This window comes from Aythya ferina (genome assembly GCF_964211825.1).
Source record: "Aythya ferina genome assembly, chromosome: 3".
NCBI lineage: Eukaryota > Metazoa > Chordata > Aves > Anseriformes > Anatidae > Aythya > Aythya ferina.
In genome coordinates, this window is record NC_140298.1 from 19,099,021 (window position 1) to 19,119,603 (window position 20,583).

Below are 20,583 nucleotides of genomic sequence, written 5' to 3' on the forward strand. Positions count from 1 at the left end.
AGCACCTTGCCCTCAGTTAGTTCATCTGCAGGCCCAGCATTGCTCCTGGCAGGTGGGAATTCATTGCTGTAAGGACCTGGAGCTCAGCATGCTTTGTACAGAGAATGCTGGCACCTATCTCAGGGCTCAAAAGGATCACACAAGACATGCACTGTGCAATTCCTGGCTTTTTAATCCCCTTTACAAGTTAAGGTGATTTTATTTCAGTGGGGTAAAGCTGTACTAGTTTGTTAGCAATTACTTTTAAGGGAGGGACAAGACCAATTTCTGAGGAAAAAGCCAGAGGGAACTAGCTTTCCTTGCACATTTTAAGATGTTAAAGGCTCTTTATCCTTGAGTTAGATCGATGACAAGAGATATCTTTAAAGGATAGGAGGAGGAAGAAGAGGGATAGAGTGGCTCTGTACTTTCAGTACCACAGTTGAAGGATGTTGCACAGCAAAACTACGCAACTGTTCCTTACTGCTTTCACAGCTTAGGAAATATGATGAGAGAGACAGCACATCACCATTGTTCAAGATCATACTTTCTTTCTTTCAAGCCCAGGGGTTTGTCAAATCGTTCTCCTGAAAGCTTTCATTGCACTCTAGCCAGCAACTGTTGGTGGAGTACGTAAAACTGCACCAGATCTTAGGGCTGCAGAGATCCAAGGCCCTCTCCTCTACCCACAGCCAAGTCTGGGAAGGGCGTATGAACTGCCTCATTCTAGTCTAACTTTATCTCACCACACGAACCACTGTCCAGGGAAATAAATAGCACCTTCATTTTAGAAATGGGATGTCTGGCCTCCGATCAGTAGCAGCAGGTTCCTCACAACTCACTGTGGCCCCATTGTGCCATGGCAAACAAACAAGCGTGAAAGGTGCTAATACGAAACCTTAAGCTTGTATAGGAAAGAATGCATGCATACTTCTCCTTGAAAAAAAAAAAAAAAGGTTTATTGTATACTGTGAATATGAAGGACAGCCTTACCAAAAAACCTTAGTGATGGAAGACATTTTCATATTTGAAAAGGCATATAAGAAACTATTTACATAAAGGCAGTGAAGGGTAAAAAAAATTATTGCAGTCAATTAATGCTGAATAGAACTTTATAAAAAGAGAAAGAAAAGAAACAGTGCAAAAATACTGTCAAAAGTAATCAGTTCTATACACAAGATAAAACTGACAAGCATAAGCTTATGTACTGATATGAATAATACATTAGAATATAAAATAGCATGCATAGATTTTTTTTAAAGGCTTTCAATAGCATAGCATAGTTCTGCCATTCAGCCCTAACAAGAGGGATGGGGGGGACAGGAAGGGCATGCAACGGATGTCCCATTTCTCTACAAAGTGTGTACATACAGTGAGGCTGTGAGATTTAGATCACTGTTCACGCTTAATTGTCATGTACAGAATTAAAGAACAAAATACAACAGAAGCATCAAAATACTGAAAGTAAAACAGGACAGTAAAATCCAGTGACATAAAACTTAAACATGTTATTTCATTTAACACGTCCCACACAATTATATATGGGAATATTACAGTCATCTGCATGTGTAAACTCTTTTTCCTTTGTAAAATATCCCAAGAAGGTATTTTACTAATGAGGAAAACATGTTTTCCATATGGAGCAATCTCAACAGGGTAAACAATTAACAAGCTATTAATGATGTTTCTGGCTCTGAAGAGTTGGTTTCTTTTAAAGATTCTGAGTAGCAGCAAGAAAATACTTCTAGTTAACATACATGAGAAGGAAGTTCTTACATATTTATGGATTACTAAGCTGTGGAACTCCCCAACACAGGACGTTGTGAAGGCCAGAGGAATAAATGCACTTTAAAAAAAAAAAAAAAAAAAAAAAAGCAATTCATTGAAGATGAATTCGTCAGTAATTATTAAACACGGTAAGAGGGATATAGCTTTAACCTGGGGAAGCCCCTGAATCACTAATGGCCAGGTGCGCTGGAGGGACTAAACACCCTGTGCTACATTCATTTATCTTTCTTACTTAAGTGCCAATTACCAACCTGCCACGGAAGTGTTTTGTAGGAAGCCGTCCTCATTTTGTCTTGCCTGCCTGATAGGGAATGCTGCCACCGAAGCATCTGTGTAAAAAGGCTCAGAACAAGACACTGAGTCCTGATGCAGGTGAAAAGTAAAGCTACGAAGCACTGCATTCAGTTCAGGGATCTGCTCAAACATTAGGCTTCTCATTACCACTAACTAGTGCTGGGCTTCTTCAGTGAGAGCTGCTGTCCCACCAGCGTTCACTCTCCTGAGGCCAGGTCCTGCTGGTGCAGCAGGGAGCGCTCAGTGACGGCACAAAGCACAAGCAACAAAACATTAACGCTGAAAAAAAAAGTCAACTGAAAAATGGCTGGGAAGAACCAAGCAAATTTCACTGTTTTTAGATTATCTTACACTGACAAAAATCTATTTACTTTTAAATATTTATATAAACACTGCTATTTTTGAGCTGTACAGTAGTGTTTTGTTTCACAAGCTAACAGTAGTTTATCTGTGGCTTAGAACTCCATCTCCTCTTGTTGGCCCCACAGCCCAAGCAAGCAGCTGTCCCTTCCTCAAAGCACAGTCCTTGCAAGCCTGGGGGACACATCTTATTTCACAAGATGTGTACCACCCGGGACTTCGGGTTGTGAAGCATTCTTTTCCATAAAGACAAGCAGCAAAATCTAACCTCTCCCAGTGAGGTACAGGAGCTGCTACATGAGGTATCAGCCAAGCTCATGCTCCCGCTTTTTGAGCATGCAGCTCACAAATGGTTAGCAAGACTGACGACAGCTAATTCAGTCATCTCATCCCAGGAGGGAGCTGGGAAGTCAGCTGTGGTGAACGCAGTACGGTCTGTAGCTGCTGCATCTCCCCCCACAGATGTCTGCGCTATACCCAGGTGAGAGACTGCCTGTCAGCATTTACCTGAGGGTCACTTTTGGGCTACAGCAACAGCAAGTGTTGGATGAAAAATAATGCATTGGCTTAAAATAACCTTCTCTATTAGAAGCAGAGACACTTGCTCATTCCTTTCCAACCTATGGTTTTCTATTTGCATTTGTCTGTTTACAAGAAAGAAGTAATTAAAAAAAGCTCTTGAAATCATGCAAATATTTAATATTTGCAATTGAGGCAAGTGATTTAAATAAACGGAACAAGTGTCCTTCAATATACTTCTTATAAAGGACTGCATTAGCAATAAGTAGAATAAATTCTCACAGGTGTGTCTCTTCACCGGAAACACTAGTTTAGTAGTTTAGGGCAAAGCTATTTCCAATAGGGCTGAGCATTTGGGGTCCCTATACACTTCTATAATAGGAGAAGGTTTGTGGGATCAAACCTCATCTTACCTCAGCTGAGCAAGGGCAAGAGATGCCAATGCAGGCTGAGCTCCACCATCCTTTGTGCAGCCCATAGAGGACAGGAAGAGGAGCTCTGCAGCCCTGAGCTGACTTGGCGAGAACAGAATTCAGCCATCATCTCTCCCATCCTTGATCCAGGTATTGTTAGGCATGAAATGCTCTGACCATAACTTTAAAGAAAAATTTGATGCCAGCAACCTCAATACCACCATTGTTAAAGGTTTAAGGGAAAAAAGCTGTCAAATTGCAAAACTAAATACAGATTAACTACATGAAAGGGAAAATACACGCAATGAATTCCCAAGTCACACTTACTCATCCACTCCAACTTCATTCTTAGAAAATAAGTTGGGGAGTGTAGGCTGAGCTCGCCAGACTGCAGCATGGGAACCCTGGAGAAGACTGGCCATTTCCAGCCTTTTTTATTTTTTATTTTTTTGAAACTGACACATTTTTTGGCAAGATTTTCAATCCAAACCACTCAAAACGGATGAGACTGTTCTTTTGTAACCTACCCACGGTCAGGTCGTGCTTTGAGGCTAAGAAGTATGGAACCAACAGAAACTCAAAATGTCTCCTGCTGCAGGAGTCCTCTGTCCGGTCCCTGGGCCAACAGTACTGTTGCTTTAAGCCTCACACATTCGTTCCTGCTATGACTAACGAAATTGGATACAATATGCATTTTCCTGTCACTCCCTAAAAGGTTAGGAAATGCTGCCCAAGCGGTTTAGGACTGATAAAGCTACAACGGGTTCAAAGTCAGGAGGTTCAGATGTTCCCCTACAGAAGTGGATCACATTTCAATCACAACCCATTGGCATGCTGAGGTTCGGCTGCAAGCTGGGGTGGAAGGGAATCTCTGAAGATATGCTCCAGCCCAATTCACACAGGATATTAGCAGATCTACTCAAGATAAAATCTAGCAGGAAAAAATACACCGAAGTGAGATGAAAGGAAAAGTTTAAAATTACCATTCTTTGACAATGAAAGGGAAAAAGTGAGTCACATTGGCCTCTATCTACCACACCAGCCACGTTACGAGTTAATTGGAAATGACTGTTTATTAGGTGGCCACTCATTTGGCTCATTAATGGGCACTGACTTAATTTGGAAAGGATTTTCAGTGCCATTTCGTAATTAATATTTTTCTAAGACACCCATGATGTATCTTTGCATAGAAGGTGCTTGCTTAATTTTCCTTTTAAACACAGCTATTTACATTCTTTTATGAAGTAACTTTGCTGTCCCGACTGCGGGAGCAGTAGGATGCGCTTCAGCCAAGAGCAGCTGAATAACAAGACACAGGAACAGATTATTTCCCCTCCTGATTTTCTACCTCTCAAATCCAAGTGGAGCAATGGGACTTGACAGCTCTGAGTTCAAATTTAATTCATCATTAGGAAATTATTCAAAAAGCTATAACGAGATAACTAATTTAATACACTTCGCTTCAAGGTTTATTCCTTGGCTTGTTTCCCAGATATAAAGCATCTCTGTGCAATTATCATGCAGATGCTGCTGAAAAGACTTTAAATGGTTGCTGCTAATTTAACAAGAGATATGTTGGCATTGGCAGAAGGAAACAGAGGAAAACTGAAGTTGACTGAAAACTCGACTAATCCCTAAGAGGAACATGGTCGAGATACTACAGCTCAATAACTCTTAGCCATGTGTTAGTTGCTGGAAGTCTCCACCAGGATTCTCATCGCACCGTTATGTCCCTATTGCATAGCACCAAAACACTCACAGTGGACTTTTACATGAATTTAGGAAGCTCTCTGGAGCATGGCCTTAGATTAAGCTCCTGCTTTTACAGAAAGGTAGATGTGTGGGTCCCTTTAGTGATCCCTAAATCGAGAGTGCTCATTAGGGTAGGCCTTTGTACCAACTTAAAGCTACTTATGGCTTGGTCACGTGCATTTAGAACAAGAAAAAAATGGTATTTTGTTGCCAAACAGGAGGGAAATTATAGAAAAGCTTCAGTGTGAGATGCCCACAAACATGCAGAGTGATTCTGACTATCGTAAAGAGAAAACGCACTGCAGTCTTTCCAAATTGCAGCCTGCGTTTCCACAGCAGGTTTTAGGACACACCTGACTGATACGGGAGCTGGGAAGTGCTGTCCCATGGCCTTCAACAATACTTGGCTTGACCTGTCCCACCTGCTGCTGCAGCTGATCTTTGCAGAAAGGCAGATAACTGCAGTTCACACAATGCCACCACATAGCAGCTGTATCCTCAGAAGACAGGAAGACTCATCCAGGAAGGAGAAACGCAGTCGGAAGTTGGGAGACAAAACCAGGACACCAGCTTGTTTATCTGTCCAAGCTGTAGGATGACATGAAGACAGGGCACCAAGCAACCAGGGGGGGAATTAAGGGGATGCAAAACCCCAGGCAGAGGAGGATGAAGCATGCATGGAAGGTGTGGGGGTTCTGGAAAAGAAGAGCGATCTTGGGTGCAGGAGACTGAAATGAGGAGTGAACAGATAAGGACAGGCAGCCAGAGTGGGAAAAACAGTGTGGGAACCCCAGCACAACTTGCTAAAGCTTTTTCCAAAAACAAACAAACAAAAAAGAACAACACTAAATACAGTTTCTATGACTTCTAAATAACTGTAAGTGAATGCTACCATTCATACGCTGCAAGGTAGTTCATAGTGTGATTTGCTCCAATGAAATAAAGCCTGGAGAAAGGGATGTGCACAAAGTTGTGCAAAAGCCTCTGGTCAACGCTGAGGGACAGAAAAAGAGAGCGTGGAGGACAGGTCCAGCTGCTGAAATACTTGCAGGACACATGGGCTTGTTCTTAGCTCTGCCACAGATTTCATTTTTGGACTAAGACAAACCACTTAAGAATCTGTTAATCCAGCTACGAACTGGAGGAGGTTTGTTTCCCTTTTCTGTTCCGATTGTAAACGTCAGGCAAGGACTGTTTCTCCATTATGTATTTATACAGCGTCTGGCAGAACAGATTTCTAATCCTTACTGGAATCCCTGAAAACTGCCAGAATAAAACAGTTATAATAAATAGGAGGGAGAACCCGAAGTGACCAGACATGGAAACAGCAGCCTAAGAGAGCTGGTATGTGCAATTTAATACAGAGAACACCCTAACAAAGTGAGGGCTGCCAATACCAAAAGGAAGACTGCTTGGTATGCTCATAAACCACAAGACAGTGATGGGGGAAGAATCAAGAAAGGCTGTAAGCTAAAGCCCTCACGGATCACTGCTAGGAGAACGCAGCTACAGAGTAAAGACCACACTGATCATTTTGGATAAGTTCAAAGAACCAGAAAATAAAATGACTACAGCAATGAAGACACAGGAAACTAAGACAGGTGACAGGAGGCGTCCATCTTGTATGGGGTTCCTTTTCTACCCTACACAAGGTTAGCCTCTAGGCAATAAAACTTCCTGTGCAGTTCATGAGGAGATGCTTCATTTAATTTTTAAAATTCTTTTTTTTTTTTTTTTTTAAGCTGCATTTAGTTGAAATTGCTCTACTGTTCAACCCACAGGAAAGACTCGTTCACTGACCTCCCAGTGCCCTGGGTCACTTTTCTAACACTGCTTCAACTCTTAAGAATCCCTCCAAGGACTGCAGACAATAGCAAAGGCTTTGTTTAAAAGATCCAATATTGCTTTTTTCAAGGACTAATCTAAAAGCTTAATTCTCATGGAATTTGAACAGTTTAGCACCCAAACTCTCTGCCTTCACAACGGCCTGTGTTTGAGCCCTCTATAATGTGCCCTGCTGCGTATGCTCAGGTCTCCCTGTCCCAGGACTGTGCGTTCTCAGCTTCCTCTCATACAGAACTGTACCTGGCATCTAGCAATTATTTTTTCTTTTCTTTTTTTTTTTTTTTTTAAATCATAGAAGCCACTTATCTGGGTCAGAATGTTCTCATGTGAGAAAAAAGCCCACTGCCAAATAACTGTTCATTTCAGAAACTATGTAGTAAAATAAAAGCCAGTGTTTCAGCTTTATGAAGGATTGCTTTCCCTATGGACATGTTACAATGCAGACCAGTCATGTCAAATATAGTTCAATTCAAAGCTCACTATAAGTTTTACAAGTTATTAAAGTAATTCACAAATTATTCTAAGAAAAATAAATTATATCTTCTATAAAATAATCCACGGGACACTATAGTAAAGAACATACATTCCTTACTTTCAAGACAACTTTAAAAAGTGCAATATATGCACACAGTGTTGTCAAGGCAGTTCCCCTTGTTCGTAGGTATGGTTCAGTCAGATCCACAGAGATGGGTCTGGGATGTTTAAAGAGATTAAATAAGTCTGGAGTTTTGCAGGAACTGGATGAGCACTTGATAGACAAATTTGTACTGGGCTATGGTCTGGATCATAAACATTCTCTGCTCCCGCAGGTGTCTCAGCATCACAGGGACGTCCACTTTCTGCAAAGTAAAGGAGAAAAGGCGTAAGGATGTAGGCTTATCAGGTCAAACAATCATTGCCTCAAAGTTCAGTTGTCTGACACAGAACGCTTATACAATGAAATGAATTTTAACCAACTGTAGTGAAATATTGCCTTTTTTCCCCCCCACCAACTTTTGAACATAGGATCCCAGAATGGTTTGGGTTGGAAGGGACCTTAAAGAGCATCCAGTTCCAAGCCCCTGCCATGTGCAGGGACACCTCCCACCAGACCAGGCTGCCCAAAGCTGCATCCAGCCTGGCCTTGAGCACCTCCAGGGATGGGGCACCCACAGCTTCTCTGGGCAGCCTGTGCCAGTGCCTCACCTCCCTCATACTGAAGAACTTCCTTATTATCTTATCTAAATCTTCCCTCTTCTAGTTTAAAGCCCCTTGTCCTATCACTCCACCCCCTGACAGAGTCCCTCGCCAGCTTCCCTGTAGCCCCCTTTAGGTACTGGAAGGCCCCTGTAAGGTCTCCCCAGAGCCTTCTCTTCTCCAGGCTGAACAACCCCAACTCCCTCAGCCTGTCTTCATAGCAGATGTGCTCCAGCTCCTTGATCAGCCTCACGGCCCTCCTCTGGACTCGTTCTGATATATCCATGTCCCACTTCTGCTGGGGGCCCCAGCGCTGAACACAGAACTAAAGGTGGGGACTCATAATAAATGATTTCTTCCCTTTGAAAGTTTCTGGTTCCATATGCCTGTTTTCAACTAAACAGAATAAACCCAGTATATTGTATTATCTCGGGCTAAAGGCTAGATATATCAGGAAGGTCTAAGGCAAAAACTGAACATTTAAGATTATACAGTTAAGTCCAGGCTCCATCACTCAGTGCACATGGCTCTGATCCCTGGTGAGACTCATTCACAGAGGGAGGATCTGAGAGATTTTTCAAATGGCAAGCAGGCATTAGGATCTCTAGAACAAAAGGTTCCTCAGACAAAATTAAAGTGCAGGCAAACAACTGACCCTTCCACTAAGAGAAGGAAACCGACTGTCACCAAAAGATCCAGAAACCCCAACACCTGACTTCCCCCAGCCAAGTCTGTGCTAGAGCACAAGGCTCTGGAAGACGTGCATCCAGAAAGTGGAACAGTTGGCCCTGAGGATCCACAATGCTGGGATTGCAGACTTCAGGCTAGCATCTGTCTGTTGTCATGTATTGAATGGCCACGAGGAGCTGGGACACATCAGGTGCCTTCCAAAAGGACATCTTCCAGCTTAGTTTCATCCCAGAGAAATTCACTCATGCCCTTAAAATGCTCTGCAGCAGGAACTAGAGCACAGTAAGTGGGGACAGACTGGGAGACCCACTGCAAAAGTGCACCTCTAATCCTATGAGCACACGGGTGCACGTGCATCCTGTCATGTTCTGAATGAAAAAATGAATGGGTTGTCAGAAACATAGAGCCTCGTGAGGTAAAGTGTTAGAATTTGCTGGAAAACTAATGAGGCATTACCATCCTACATCCAGTGTTGAGGGAGGAAAAGCACTGAGATGTTACCATGTCTCAGCTGTTCTAACAGTTACACCAGGAGCTACTCCGAAGTCACTGAGCCAGGAAGCTCAGCCTGCCAGGCTCAAATTCAAAGAACCTGCATGCAGCCTGACCCAAGATGGGGGATTTTCTGTTTTCTACTGCAGCACTAGATGCAAGCACTGGGATACATGCTTCTGTTGAGGGAAGTCCTTAAGTGGTGCAAGACAGAAACTGAGGAATAGTTACTCTATCAAGCTACACAACGCGCACTTTGCGATGCCAGCTTGCATTGAGACACACAAAGGAGCTTGGCAAGCCTTCTGGCTGCAATGAAGAGTATTTCAAGTACAATGCCTGGGCAAAAGGACAGAGAAATTTATCAAGATTTCTGCTAGCCACTGGAGAAGAAACTGAGCATGGACTCTGCTTGCATGCACAGTAGAAATTTTCTGGAAAGTTTAAAATAAAAATCACGCTGCATATCTATTTCTGTCCACTTGTATAAAGCTCAGAATCTCCATTCTTTGTAAACAAGCCCAAACTCATACACTGTCACTTTCTGAAAGCGAGGTTAAATATTCTGCCACATCCCCAAACAATCTGTTACAGAAGAACAGCTCTAGAGAGTCAACAAGCATAAAGATTTGTAAGCTGGGATGAGTAATATCGTATTATTTTCAGCAGGTACAAAGGCAAACATAAGCTCTTTTCACTTGCAAACTTAGAGAAAGCCTCCCTGTGGAATCAGAAGCTTACGAAAGCCATTCGGTCCTTGCTGAGCAAAGTCACGCAGAACTCGATCTCAGCTGAGTAACTACAACAAAGACACAGACCAGCTTCGACCTGCACAACCACATCACCATCTCAGTGGTTCGGTGTTTGACAGTTTGCTGATGTTTACTTGGCCTGCGGCACACCGTGATCAGTGACTCCACGCGCCTCCCTGTAACCGATGAGGCTTCCTTTTCTCTCAGAAACGAAAGAAAAGCCCGTCCTGCCTATTTGACCTCACTGTTTGTATTCACCTTAGCATCTTCCTTCAGGCAAGCAGAATCTTTAAATTCACCTTCACCAGAACACGTGTCAACCAAAGACAGGTAATGCTTTGCTGAAGCTCCCAACCTCAAAATCTCCTTATGAGGATGCACTTGGAAGTGTGATCATGAGTTCATGTCCCAGTGCCAAGTCTGAACTAGAAGTCACAACAAGCTCAATTACTTTCTTCTACATGACTAGAGAAGTAAGGATGTAATGATGTGACTTACTGTATTTCTTACCGTATGGCAAGCTACTGAAAATCTATCCCTGCAATGAGATACACTGCTTCAGACTCGAACAGCAAGTGCCCACAAGTCACAGTGACTGAAGTTGTACAGCAGTTGACCAAAAATGTCTTTTCAACTAAACCTGAACACTCAGAAATCAAGAGACTGGGTTTGAACATTGCTATAGACGTTCCAAAATGGTCTATATGGGGATTTTCAACTTTTCTCCTTTTTTCTTCTTGACTAAAACGTTAACATTAATGTGCCTCCTTACTAGGACGCTTCTGAAGAAATCAACCAATTCATAAGACTAAAGCTTTTTAAGTAATAAGCCATTTGATTTCAGAAAAAAAAAAATCAAATCTACTTCAAAATAAACCAGTAAAATTGCTGTGTGAAAAGGAAGCCTCTGTCCAGAATGCAGTATCTGTCGCAAGCTGAAGACATACTGCTTAACAAATAATGAAATAATAAGATATTTTTTTTAATTAGGTTTTAACAAACCAAAAATATTAACTTAGTATGATCTAGAGCAACAAAGCCCTTAAGGCAAATTGTCTTTAATATTACTGATGATTTCCACCATTAATCAAGACAAAAGAATGCTTTAATTAAGAGACATCAGAGAAATCCCTTATTATTGAGTGCTACCATCCGCTCCTACTGAAGCTGATGGAAATTCTTCTGAACATCAAGGCTCACCCCCATGCTCAGAAGTCGAGGTACCTCCTTTATCTTCACTTGCTATTTGGCTACTCTTGTCCAAAGAGGTGACTTCTGTAAACCGCAGACAAACTCAGGTGGCCAAAACGTGTTGCACAACTGTTAAGCATGTGTTCCTGGCACACCATTAGCATCCAGAAGTTACCGTAAAGCTGACCCAGCTAAACTTGTTCACAGTTCAGGCCTGGCTCTTAAAACCATCCAGATTTCTTCTGGGGCACAGCAGAGGTTTCATTGCTGCTGTGTGCACAACAGAAGAAGTCAGTTCCAGACCTCAGTGCCTACGGAAGTAAGTCAAGTGGTCTCAAATAATCAGAACCACTGCCTCACACAGCAGCAGTTATTAAACAGCAGCTGCCGTAAGAAGGCTGCAGAGCTCCCAAAGCACATTCGTGTGGGTTCTTTCTGTCCAGGCCAGTTCCTTCTTGCCCCTTTCCCCATAGAACAGTGGGGATTGTGACACAGATCTAGAGGCCAGCTGCTACAGAAGCCCAGCTGAAGTTGCAGGAGGTTCGTTGTGGCTGAAATGAGCCCATGGTCTCTAGGTGATCTTGTAACTACAGAACCATGAGCTGCTGGAGGGTGACAGAGAGTAGAACACAAGGCATCACTTTTTTTAAAAAATGTGATGTTCTTGCATGACTTTTTTTTTTTTTTTTTAATAGTGAACAGGAAAGTGCAACTTTTCAAAAAAAAAAAAAAAAAAAAAAAAAAAAAAAAAAAAAGCAATGAAGTACCAACTTGTCTCCTTTAGGATTTGATTTTGGAACGAGCCAGGAGCTCTTCACATGGCACCCTGCACAGGAAGGCTCCAATCTATAACTGCATGGTAACACAGAAGGTCAGTGAGCATTTTGGGCCTGCACATACAGTCTTCAAGCAGCTCATCTAATGGATGATTACTGGGAAGGGCAGGTAAGTGCCAGTGTGTCACCCCTGCTGTATTCTTGCTCTGCAAGAGGTTTTGGTCTCTGAGCAGTTCCTCTGGCAATAGAAATCCCCCGTTTCAATAGCTGTTTTCCATATGTTGAAACTGCATGGCACGTTGTTATTCAAGATGTAGTGTTTTTCCTGGACAGGCCTCCAATGACAAAAGACAGTTGAAAAGCAAGCACCTACACACAGTTACTCTCCCAGTGCTCTTATTCTTAACATTGCCTCAGACTACATTACTAGTTTTGTATCAGCTGCTACTCTTAAAGATCTGTTCCCAACACATACACCTTTTCCTCAAGGCACCGCCAAGTTTTGTTCCACATGACATTAGACACAATACGAGGGAAATGAAGGAGTCCAAAGAGTGAATTTATACAGCAGGAAGCATTAGTTAGAAGAGCATGGATGCTGGCATTATACTTCAGACTGTCTTGTGAACACGCTGTCTTTATCTAGACTGTTAATTAAATACAGGTATGAATTAGACATAAAAAAAAAAGCCTTTTTTAATGTATTAAAATAATATCAACAAAAAATGTGTAACATCAACCCAACAGCAAACCAGAAGTACTTTCTACAATGGTAGATCTCTGCAGGTTAGATTAAGGCCCTTGTTTCACAAAAGTACTAGAAAGGAAGCATTCCAATACCCTTTAAGTTTAACCTCAGAAAGGCAGCTAGTCAGTCAAGGAATGAGCTCAGGGTTTGCACTGAGAAAAAGAAGCTTGCTTACTTCATTGTGCTCCAAGCACCCGATCATCAGTTCTGTTAGGATAACCACGCCGGTCCTTCCCACCCCTGCGCTGCAGTGAACCACGATGGGAGGGTTGCAGTTGTTGCTGCTGTCCAGCACACTGTTGGTATGGCGACGCACCGACTGTATCTCCTCCAAGTAAGCTGCAGGGTAAAACACAAAGTTGCAAACATCTATAGGTCTAAATGTAAAAATTGGAGAAAAAAAAAAAAAAAAAAAGTAGTTCTTTGTCAAAATGGCAAGAATTTACATTTTTTACAACATACTAATTTTTTGGCCAAGGTGTACTGAACAGTCCTGAATCCAGCAAGTACCAGTTGGTTGTCAATTACTACTTGGGAGTCTGCTCCTTTAAATTAAACTGCACCTTTTAAAAATTAAATTCCATTTTCACCTCTGCAAATCTCCAGGTTTCCTAAACAGATGATTCCAGACATTACTTACAGCAATTCTTGCCATTAACAGGATCAAAACAACACTGTCGCTGACTCTGGTTTTTCCTCCTGTTATGTCAGGACCAAGACCCTCAACCACCTCAGCTCCTACCTCTTCAATCCTACTTCTTTCTCCAAATCACAGTAACATCTGACCTAGTTAAGGCCTCTGTTTGCCGAAGCAATAAATATTTGCTATCAGTCTCAGCTCTAACCAGGTGCAGTGAGCTGAATCCAGTGCAAGCAACCTTTTGTTTGATGTCTTTTATCACGCAAGTTAAAGAATTCTTACATAAAAACCCTTGGACTTCTTCTGGACAACCATGGTCTGGCCAGTCAGTATACTGCAAATGCCACACTGTCCTCTCCTGCCCAGAGAGAAGATGCTTGACCTTCAGACCAGTGGTCGCGTAGCAGCCGGAGTCTGTGCGGAACTTAGTTGTCACCTTGAACTTCCCATAAGTGGCTGAGCTGTGCTTAGAGCCCAGTTTAGGCCAATAACGATGACTCTTACTTCTTCCTCCCTCCTTAATTACACAGAAATAAAAGAAAAAATGGTAGTTAGCTGCTGTAGCTATAATTCTCTACAAACAGAGAGCATAAAACTCTTCAGATAGGCCAAGTTTTCACATTTCAAACTACTGGAAGAGAAAGGAGCATCCCATGAAGTAAAGAAAGTATCCGTTAAAATTCTCAGTAACATATTTCTTATTCCCAGTTTTTACACTTAGAAAATGTTTACATAGGTAGATCAGACATATTAGAAACATGTGAAGAACAAACTCTTGTCTCAAGGCAAAAGCCAGCTACTGCTTACAGCATCCCAGGAAATATTCTTCTCCTGGGTAAGTCTTTCCTTTCACTTGAAAGAGATTCCCTACAGTAACTTCTAAGTATCTGTTTTTCATCAGCCCTAGGAACCAGACAGTGACTTGATGTAGTATGGGACTCCCCTGTGCTTGTTAAAAGCAACCAGGCATAAAGCTCAACACAGAGTTAGTTAGCAACGTGTGTCAGATTTTATAATATAAAGAAATCCAAGCATATAGTTCTTGGATTACAACAGAAATAGCTGTTTTGCTTGGCATAAGAATAAAAAGATGTTATTTATTTTTTACACGGACACTTCTACGGAAACAGCAGCTTCTGGTCTCTTTTCAGCTGATAAGAGCGACGGTATGCAGGACTGGCCTTGGACAGGGTGGAAGTCTGTGTCATTTTAACCAGGAGCTGTTCAGCACTCTCACATTCCAGTGGAAACATCTTTGTTTTGCTTGGCCAAAGTGGAGTGAAGCAGGGGGAAGGGGCTGTTCTGGTTGCTTCACTTCAGTACTTGCCAAACTGAATATTAGAGAGTTACAAAATATAGTATTATAGCACTACAGGCATATGCTCATCAAAGAGAATGAGAGGAAAAAGGGCTGTCGACAGAAAAACAGGTTACTGGAGTGGGAACTGACGATAACAGGAGACTCACTCACATCAGAACGAACTGTGCTCCATGATTTTACATACCTCTTCAGCTGTGACCATGGCTATAACATTCACCCCCTGTTCCCACACCATCTGCCAGAAGTCATGGCATGTGTGTGGCAGAGGTCCTTGGGTAGCAATGTAGTGCCACTCTTCCCCACCTACAGTAACCTGGAAGTAAAAATAAAATAAAATATAGTCAGTGCCCAAGGTCTCAGCAGTGTTTGTGCCAGAACTGCCCTTTAAACAAAAGAGACCACGATGAAACCTTTACTACTTTGTTCTTCCACTGTTGATTAAAATTTTTGAATATGAACCATCCTTTTGGTAAGAGCAAATCCGACAAAACACCATGTTTGGTATTTCCAAGTCCTTCTTTGATGCCCATAAACAAAGCTTTGAGCAAAACGTCACCCATTCTTCTTGCTATTGCATCTAGATCATACAGATGAAAAAAATATTAAGCCATCTCACAAACAGGGCCTTAAGTACAAATAAACAGCTGACTGACTGCCCTGGGCTTTGTGACAAACCCATGACAAAAAAAAGAACCGAGCACCAGAGGAAGCATCTATATGCATTTAAAGGCATTGCATTGATGCAAATTAACTCATAGTAGTGTAGAAAGCCTGAATGCAAATGGCATTTTGCACTAGGAAAACTAGATGTCTCCAACTATTTAAGGCCTCTCTCAACAGCTTTCCAGTCAGGGAAAAAATACTTTCTTTAATAGACTCTTACTGCACCGATGACTGTTGAAGATGAGGCCAAAGCCCAAAGCTGATGCAGTTATGCCCACACACTGTACGTAACACAAAATACAGAGGCCCAGCTAGGGATTAGATCAAGACAGGCACCGTTTCAAGTTTCTATTCCTTGCTCATCGGGCTTTTCAGTGTAGAATCTGCCATCTACTTATATAGTAAATCCAGCACACTAAATGGGTTTCAAATGCCATGTGAGATTTAAAATTATCTAAAGCTGGAGTCATGTAAGTCTGTTTCCCAATATGTAACTGGATTAGCAACCACATCCTATATCACTATTTTTCTACATGACTAATTAAATCATTTTAAAGCACAGAAATCACTTGTGTGTGTGTATAAAAATATTATCACTGATTATTTGCTATACATCAGGTAAACTTTTTTTTTAAAGCAAAGATTTAGGTCAAGAGCCAAACCACTCTTAGAGTTACTAGATCTCATGTTTAAATGTCCTTAACAGTAAGAAAAAAAATAACAAAACAGACAAAAAAAAACAGACAGCTGAACTAATTATTTTGAAAAAGTTTGAACATTTTTCCTTCACAGACTAAGACCTTCTAATTCTACATGTCAGCCCAGAGCCACTTCTCACAACAGAGTTATAAATCCCAGAGAAAGAGATTTACAACTGAAGTGCTGACACGTCCATAAATATCAAGGTGCTGGCGGACAATGCTACAAGGAGAAATCAATAACTCTGACAGGTTTAAGCATATACTACATTTGAGGTACACGTCTTTGAATACATTTTCAGAAATGGAATCAAATTTGTTATTCGAACAGCTGCTCATGAAGCTGAATTGCTTGGGTTTTTACACCTACAGCTAACATAGTGTTTGTATGGTAACAAATTTCTCACTGCACTGGAAACAATTTTCAGTCCTGTATACCTAGCTCATTTTCTTATTTCATACTATGCATCAGTCTCCTTTGTGACTGACAGTTAAAAGCTGCAAGGCCAATGCAGGCAAATCCCTCACGTTCTTGTACTAGGTGGAAACACAGCACAGCACTAATCTGCAACTTGCTCTGCTCTTGCACTTGCCTTTTGGTCCACAGCCACAAGCATTGGTATAGAATTACTGAGGCCTTTCAGTTAGTACTGGCCTGACCCAAACAATATGATGAAGCAGTCTTAAGAACTTTTTGCTTAATCCAAAAAATTAATTATGATTTGCATCTTTGGTGTAGGCAATGATCTCGGTGTCTTAGCAGCACAGGTCAATGGTAAATAAGCAGATAAACACTGAAGAACTGTAGGGCTCACAGACTGAGCAGTGGGAGCTGGAATCTTCCAGGCATGGATCTTATCAGGATGATATAGGAGTTTTCTTTGTCTCCTGACTTCTGGTCCAAATATCCAGCCTCCTGGCACACGAAATGAAAGGTCCATAAATAGTCTGGAGGGAATGCGATGCCTGGAATGTTTGCTGCATTCTAATGCCCTGACTGCAGGATATTAAAAATTGAATATTGGGCTGCAAACACACACACGCTGTGACACCGAGGTAAATTTCGCAGATGCAATTTCACCTTCTAAGCAAAAGAACATCTGCTTGGCTTCAGTAAGCGCCACTTGGAGTGCAAGAGAAAAATACTGGAGAGGACTGCTGTCATGCTCTAAAATATTTGTGCGTGTTCCTGGGTGCTCTGTGAATGTGAACCGAGTGTGTGTCCAACACTGACACACAAGGTGAAATGCAGACTCAGAACTGGCCAGGGAAAATTCTTTTTCTGGCTAGTACTGGCTTGTGGGCATAATTTATGTTAGCAATCTCTTTTTTCGTCCTCCCACAAAGTATGAGAAACATTTTGGGCTCAGAAATCCATCATCACAGCAATGCCTGATTATGCAAAAACTCAGTATCTGCTACCTCCCAGGCTATGGCAGAGAAGTGATAGCCAGCCAGGATCCTGGTTCAGAAATTGTTTTGAATCAACACAATTTAGCACTGTAAATCACAACCAAAGAGGCCAGCAATTCTCTTTAAACTTTTAAAGGGCTTTTACCCCAGTAAAATATCAATTTAACAGGATGCTTTATTTATTATTTTTGAGTTATTTCTTTATAATTTGGATTTTGACAAGGAAATAGAGCAGACAGCCCCCCCAACAACAAGAGAATCCGTCATCTGAGGGAGAGGGGTGCTGTTAGTTCTCACAGGATAGAGCAAAAAACAGCAAAAAATTTTTAAGCTTCCAATAACTATTTGTAAAGAAAAACCAAGCATCTGCAGCCACTGCAAGACAGTTCGCTTAAAACTGGTCATGTTCATAAGTAAGTCATATCATGGCTTAAATTATTTCCACATTGAAGTATCTGAATCAATCTGAAGTATCTTGACAACATCTTACTTTGAAACATAGAAATCTAATGTAGTACCTTAGCAGAAACATAGGGAAGTTCTTTAATGAAGTGCTCTCTATCACTGCAAACTTATATACACACACACACACACACACACACACACAAATATATAAAATTCAACTCACAATGAAAGAGGCAGAAATCAATTACTGATCTACACAATTGTAATATCTATGTGGATATGGATTACTCATAACTGCATACGTTTCCTTTGGACATGGAGCTATGCATATGAAACTACATGTACATGCCCGATTTTTTTTTTAAATAATAACCTATATGCTAGTAAACAGAAAAAATATTTCAGTCAAAGTTAGTAAAGCATTACTTCTGGGCTGTCCTTGTCTGTTGCAGGAACCCTTTCTATCTAGGAAAGAAAGGGGTTGCTGTGGCCTGCAAGGTTATTGGGACCGATCGGTCAGAACATGTACAGACTGAATGCACAGTCTGCCTGCCGCTGTTTCTCTCTTGAAAACTTCCACTCCTGGAAACTCTGAATGTACTCCCCTCTGACAGTAACATCTCCTTGCTCTGTACTTTGCTGCTTTTTCTTTCAAGTACACATTCCTGACAACTATATACATTGCAGGTAGTGAGGCAGATCTAACACATTTTCACGAGTGTTAAGAAATGCAGCATCTCTTTCTACATTAGCCAACAGAGACATTCCCCAAGTTGGCAGAGATGAACATAAAGATGCCTCTCTAAAATGAATTCCAAGTCTCTAGCAAATTAATCAACTCATGCATGTTAATTGATATGGGACTTTACAGATGCCTGTGTTGACATGAAGGTACAATGACGCACCCTGTTTTGACCAAGTTACATTTTTAAGTTCCAGAACTATGGAAAATGCTGCTGTACATCCAGAAACGAAGTTCCAACATACCTTAATTTGCAATACAAAGCCTAAGAAAGCTTTTACCTTTATGTGTGAAGCATTGATGTAGCCTGTGTTATTTTCTTTGGTTGGCACCAGCTCTACTCTGTTCTCCTCATAAGGGACGACCTCCCTGATGCGGTTGCGCTCCGTGTTTTCAGGCAAGGCAGCAGTGGTGAAGATCCCGTCTGCCTTCTTCTTTGGAATCTGCTCATATTCTGTAAACACCATCCCCTCTTCCAGCTTCCTCTTCAGGTTCTTGCACTTTGATTTAACAGAAAGTAACATCAATCAGTTAACTCTTCCTGGAATAATAAGATGTACTACTAGACCTGTTTATCAGATCTCTGAATCTCTTTCAAAAATACAAAACAGTATTCTCTCGCTTTTTTTTTTTTTTCCAGTCACGTTTATCTGAGTAAACATGACTTTCTCTATTTCTACCAAATAAAACCACAAGCAAGTTTTACATTTTTTTATTGCACCTCCATATTTTTAAGGCCAGTACCATAAAAAAGGAAAAACTTGCTAAATACAATACAGTTCAGTATGAATTTGTACGCTATCTCCCCACAATAGATATTTGTGAAAATATTGCAATTTTATCTTTTTATGAAGTAGATCACACCAAAAATGTGGATGCAATCCACATTTTCAAAATACTGCGTAACTCGCATGTATGCAGTTTCTGTGGTTGAACAAAATCCTGCATACATGCAAACTGAGGTTAAGTTCTGGCGTCTGCATGCCAGGCAACAAGATAGGGCTGCAAAATTCTTCTCAGAAAGCCAGAAAGAAAGATTCTTAGCAAATGTCTCTCAAATCCTAGCAGCAGCAACCATTTTTAAATTTCCAAAATTCCATTTACATGAACACACCCGCATGTGCAAATATTAGGAGACAGATGACTTTTTTTTTTTTTAATTCAGTTAGAGATATTAACTGAACTTGTTAGCTGTATCAGAGCATGGAGATTGCAAGGATGATAAAAAGTAAAAAATGTGCAAAAGATTAGATTTACAACTTGATTTTATATGACATTGATTGGTCACGTGGATAAACAGCCTCAAAAACTTCCACCAACTTCAGTAAGCACTGAAGATATTTAACACCTAGCATCTGGAGATGCACCAGTGGTAACTGCAGATCTTTGACATTAATTGCTCTGAAAACAGTTATGAGAAATTGTTTTGAATTTTAAATCAAATTTTAATATTTTTAGAAACTTTGTGCTGCTCGGAACAAAGGGAACAAACAACATTTCATGAGCCTCCATCTTACCCTCTCGTCCATTGGCATCTTGGATGCTTCATCCTGGCTATCCTCCGGCACTGGAACCCTAGCAACTGAGAGTCCGTTCAGTGCTGCCAACATCAAGGGCCTCTTCTGGGCCTCCAGGCCTGCCATCTTCTGCTTTTCTAGATTCTTTTGGCAAGAAAAGGCACGTTTTCATCTCTGTGTGATTATTTATAATGCCAGTAAAATGCTGGAATGTTTTTTTAATCTCCAAAATCTGCAACTCTCTGGCCAAGGAATGCAGATGATCACCATTAGCATCGTAAATTCAAATACAACCTCTATTCTTCCTGTTATTCCTCAAAGGCCTGCTCCTACATGAGCAGAGAATTTTAATTTCAAAGAAGCAATCCCAGCATATAATACAGTTTACATGCCATCAAAAGACATACAA

At 41.3% G+C, this 20,583-nt stretch overlaps 1 protein-coding gene across 1 annotated transcript in view; it reads right to left on the reverse strand.

Annotated features, from left to right (window-relative positions):
• Positions 1-1,073: 1,073 nt before the first annotated feature.
• Positions 1,074-20,583, reverse strand: part of PTPN14 (protein tyrosine phosphatase non-receptor type 14) — a 113,705-nt gene continuing 94,195 nt past the window's right edge. The window contains exons 14-19 of the mRNA XM_084515616.1: positions 20,175-20,318; positions 18,939-19,157; positions 14,921-15,049; positions 13,698-13,932; positions 12,951-13,114; positions 1,074-7,789 (exon numbers count right to left, since the gene is read on the reverse strand). Of these exons, the coding sequence (XP_084371742.1) occupies positions 7,661-7,789; positions 12,951-13,114; positions 13,698-13,932; positions 14,921-15,049; positions 18,939-19,157; positions 20,175-20,318 (1,020 nt within the window). The 3' untranslated portion in view covers positions 1,074-7,660. The remainder of the gene's footprint in view (positions 7,790-12,950; positions 13,115-13,697; positions 13,933-14,920; positions 15,050-18,938; positions 19,158-20,174; positions 20,319-20,583) is intronic.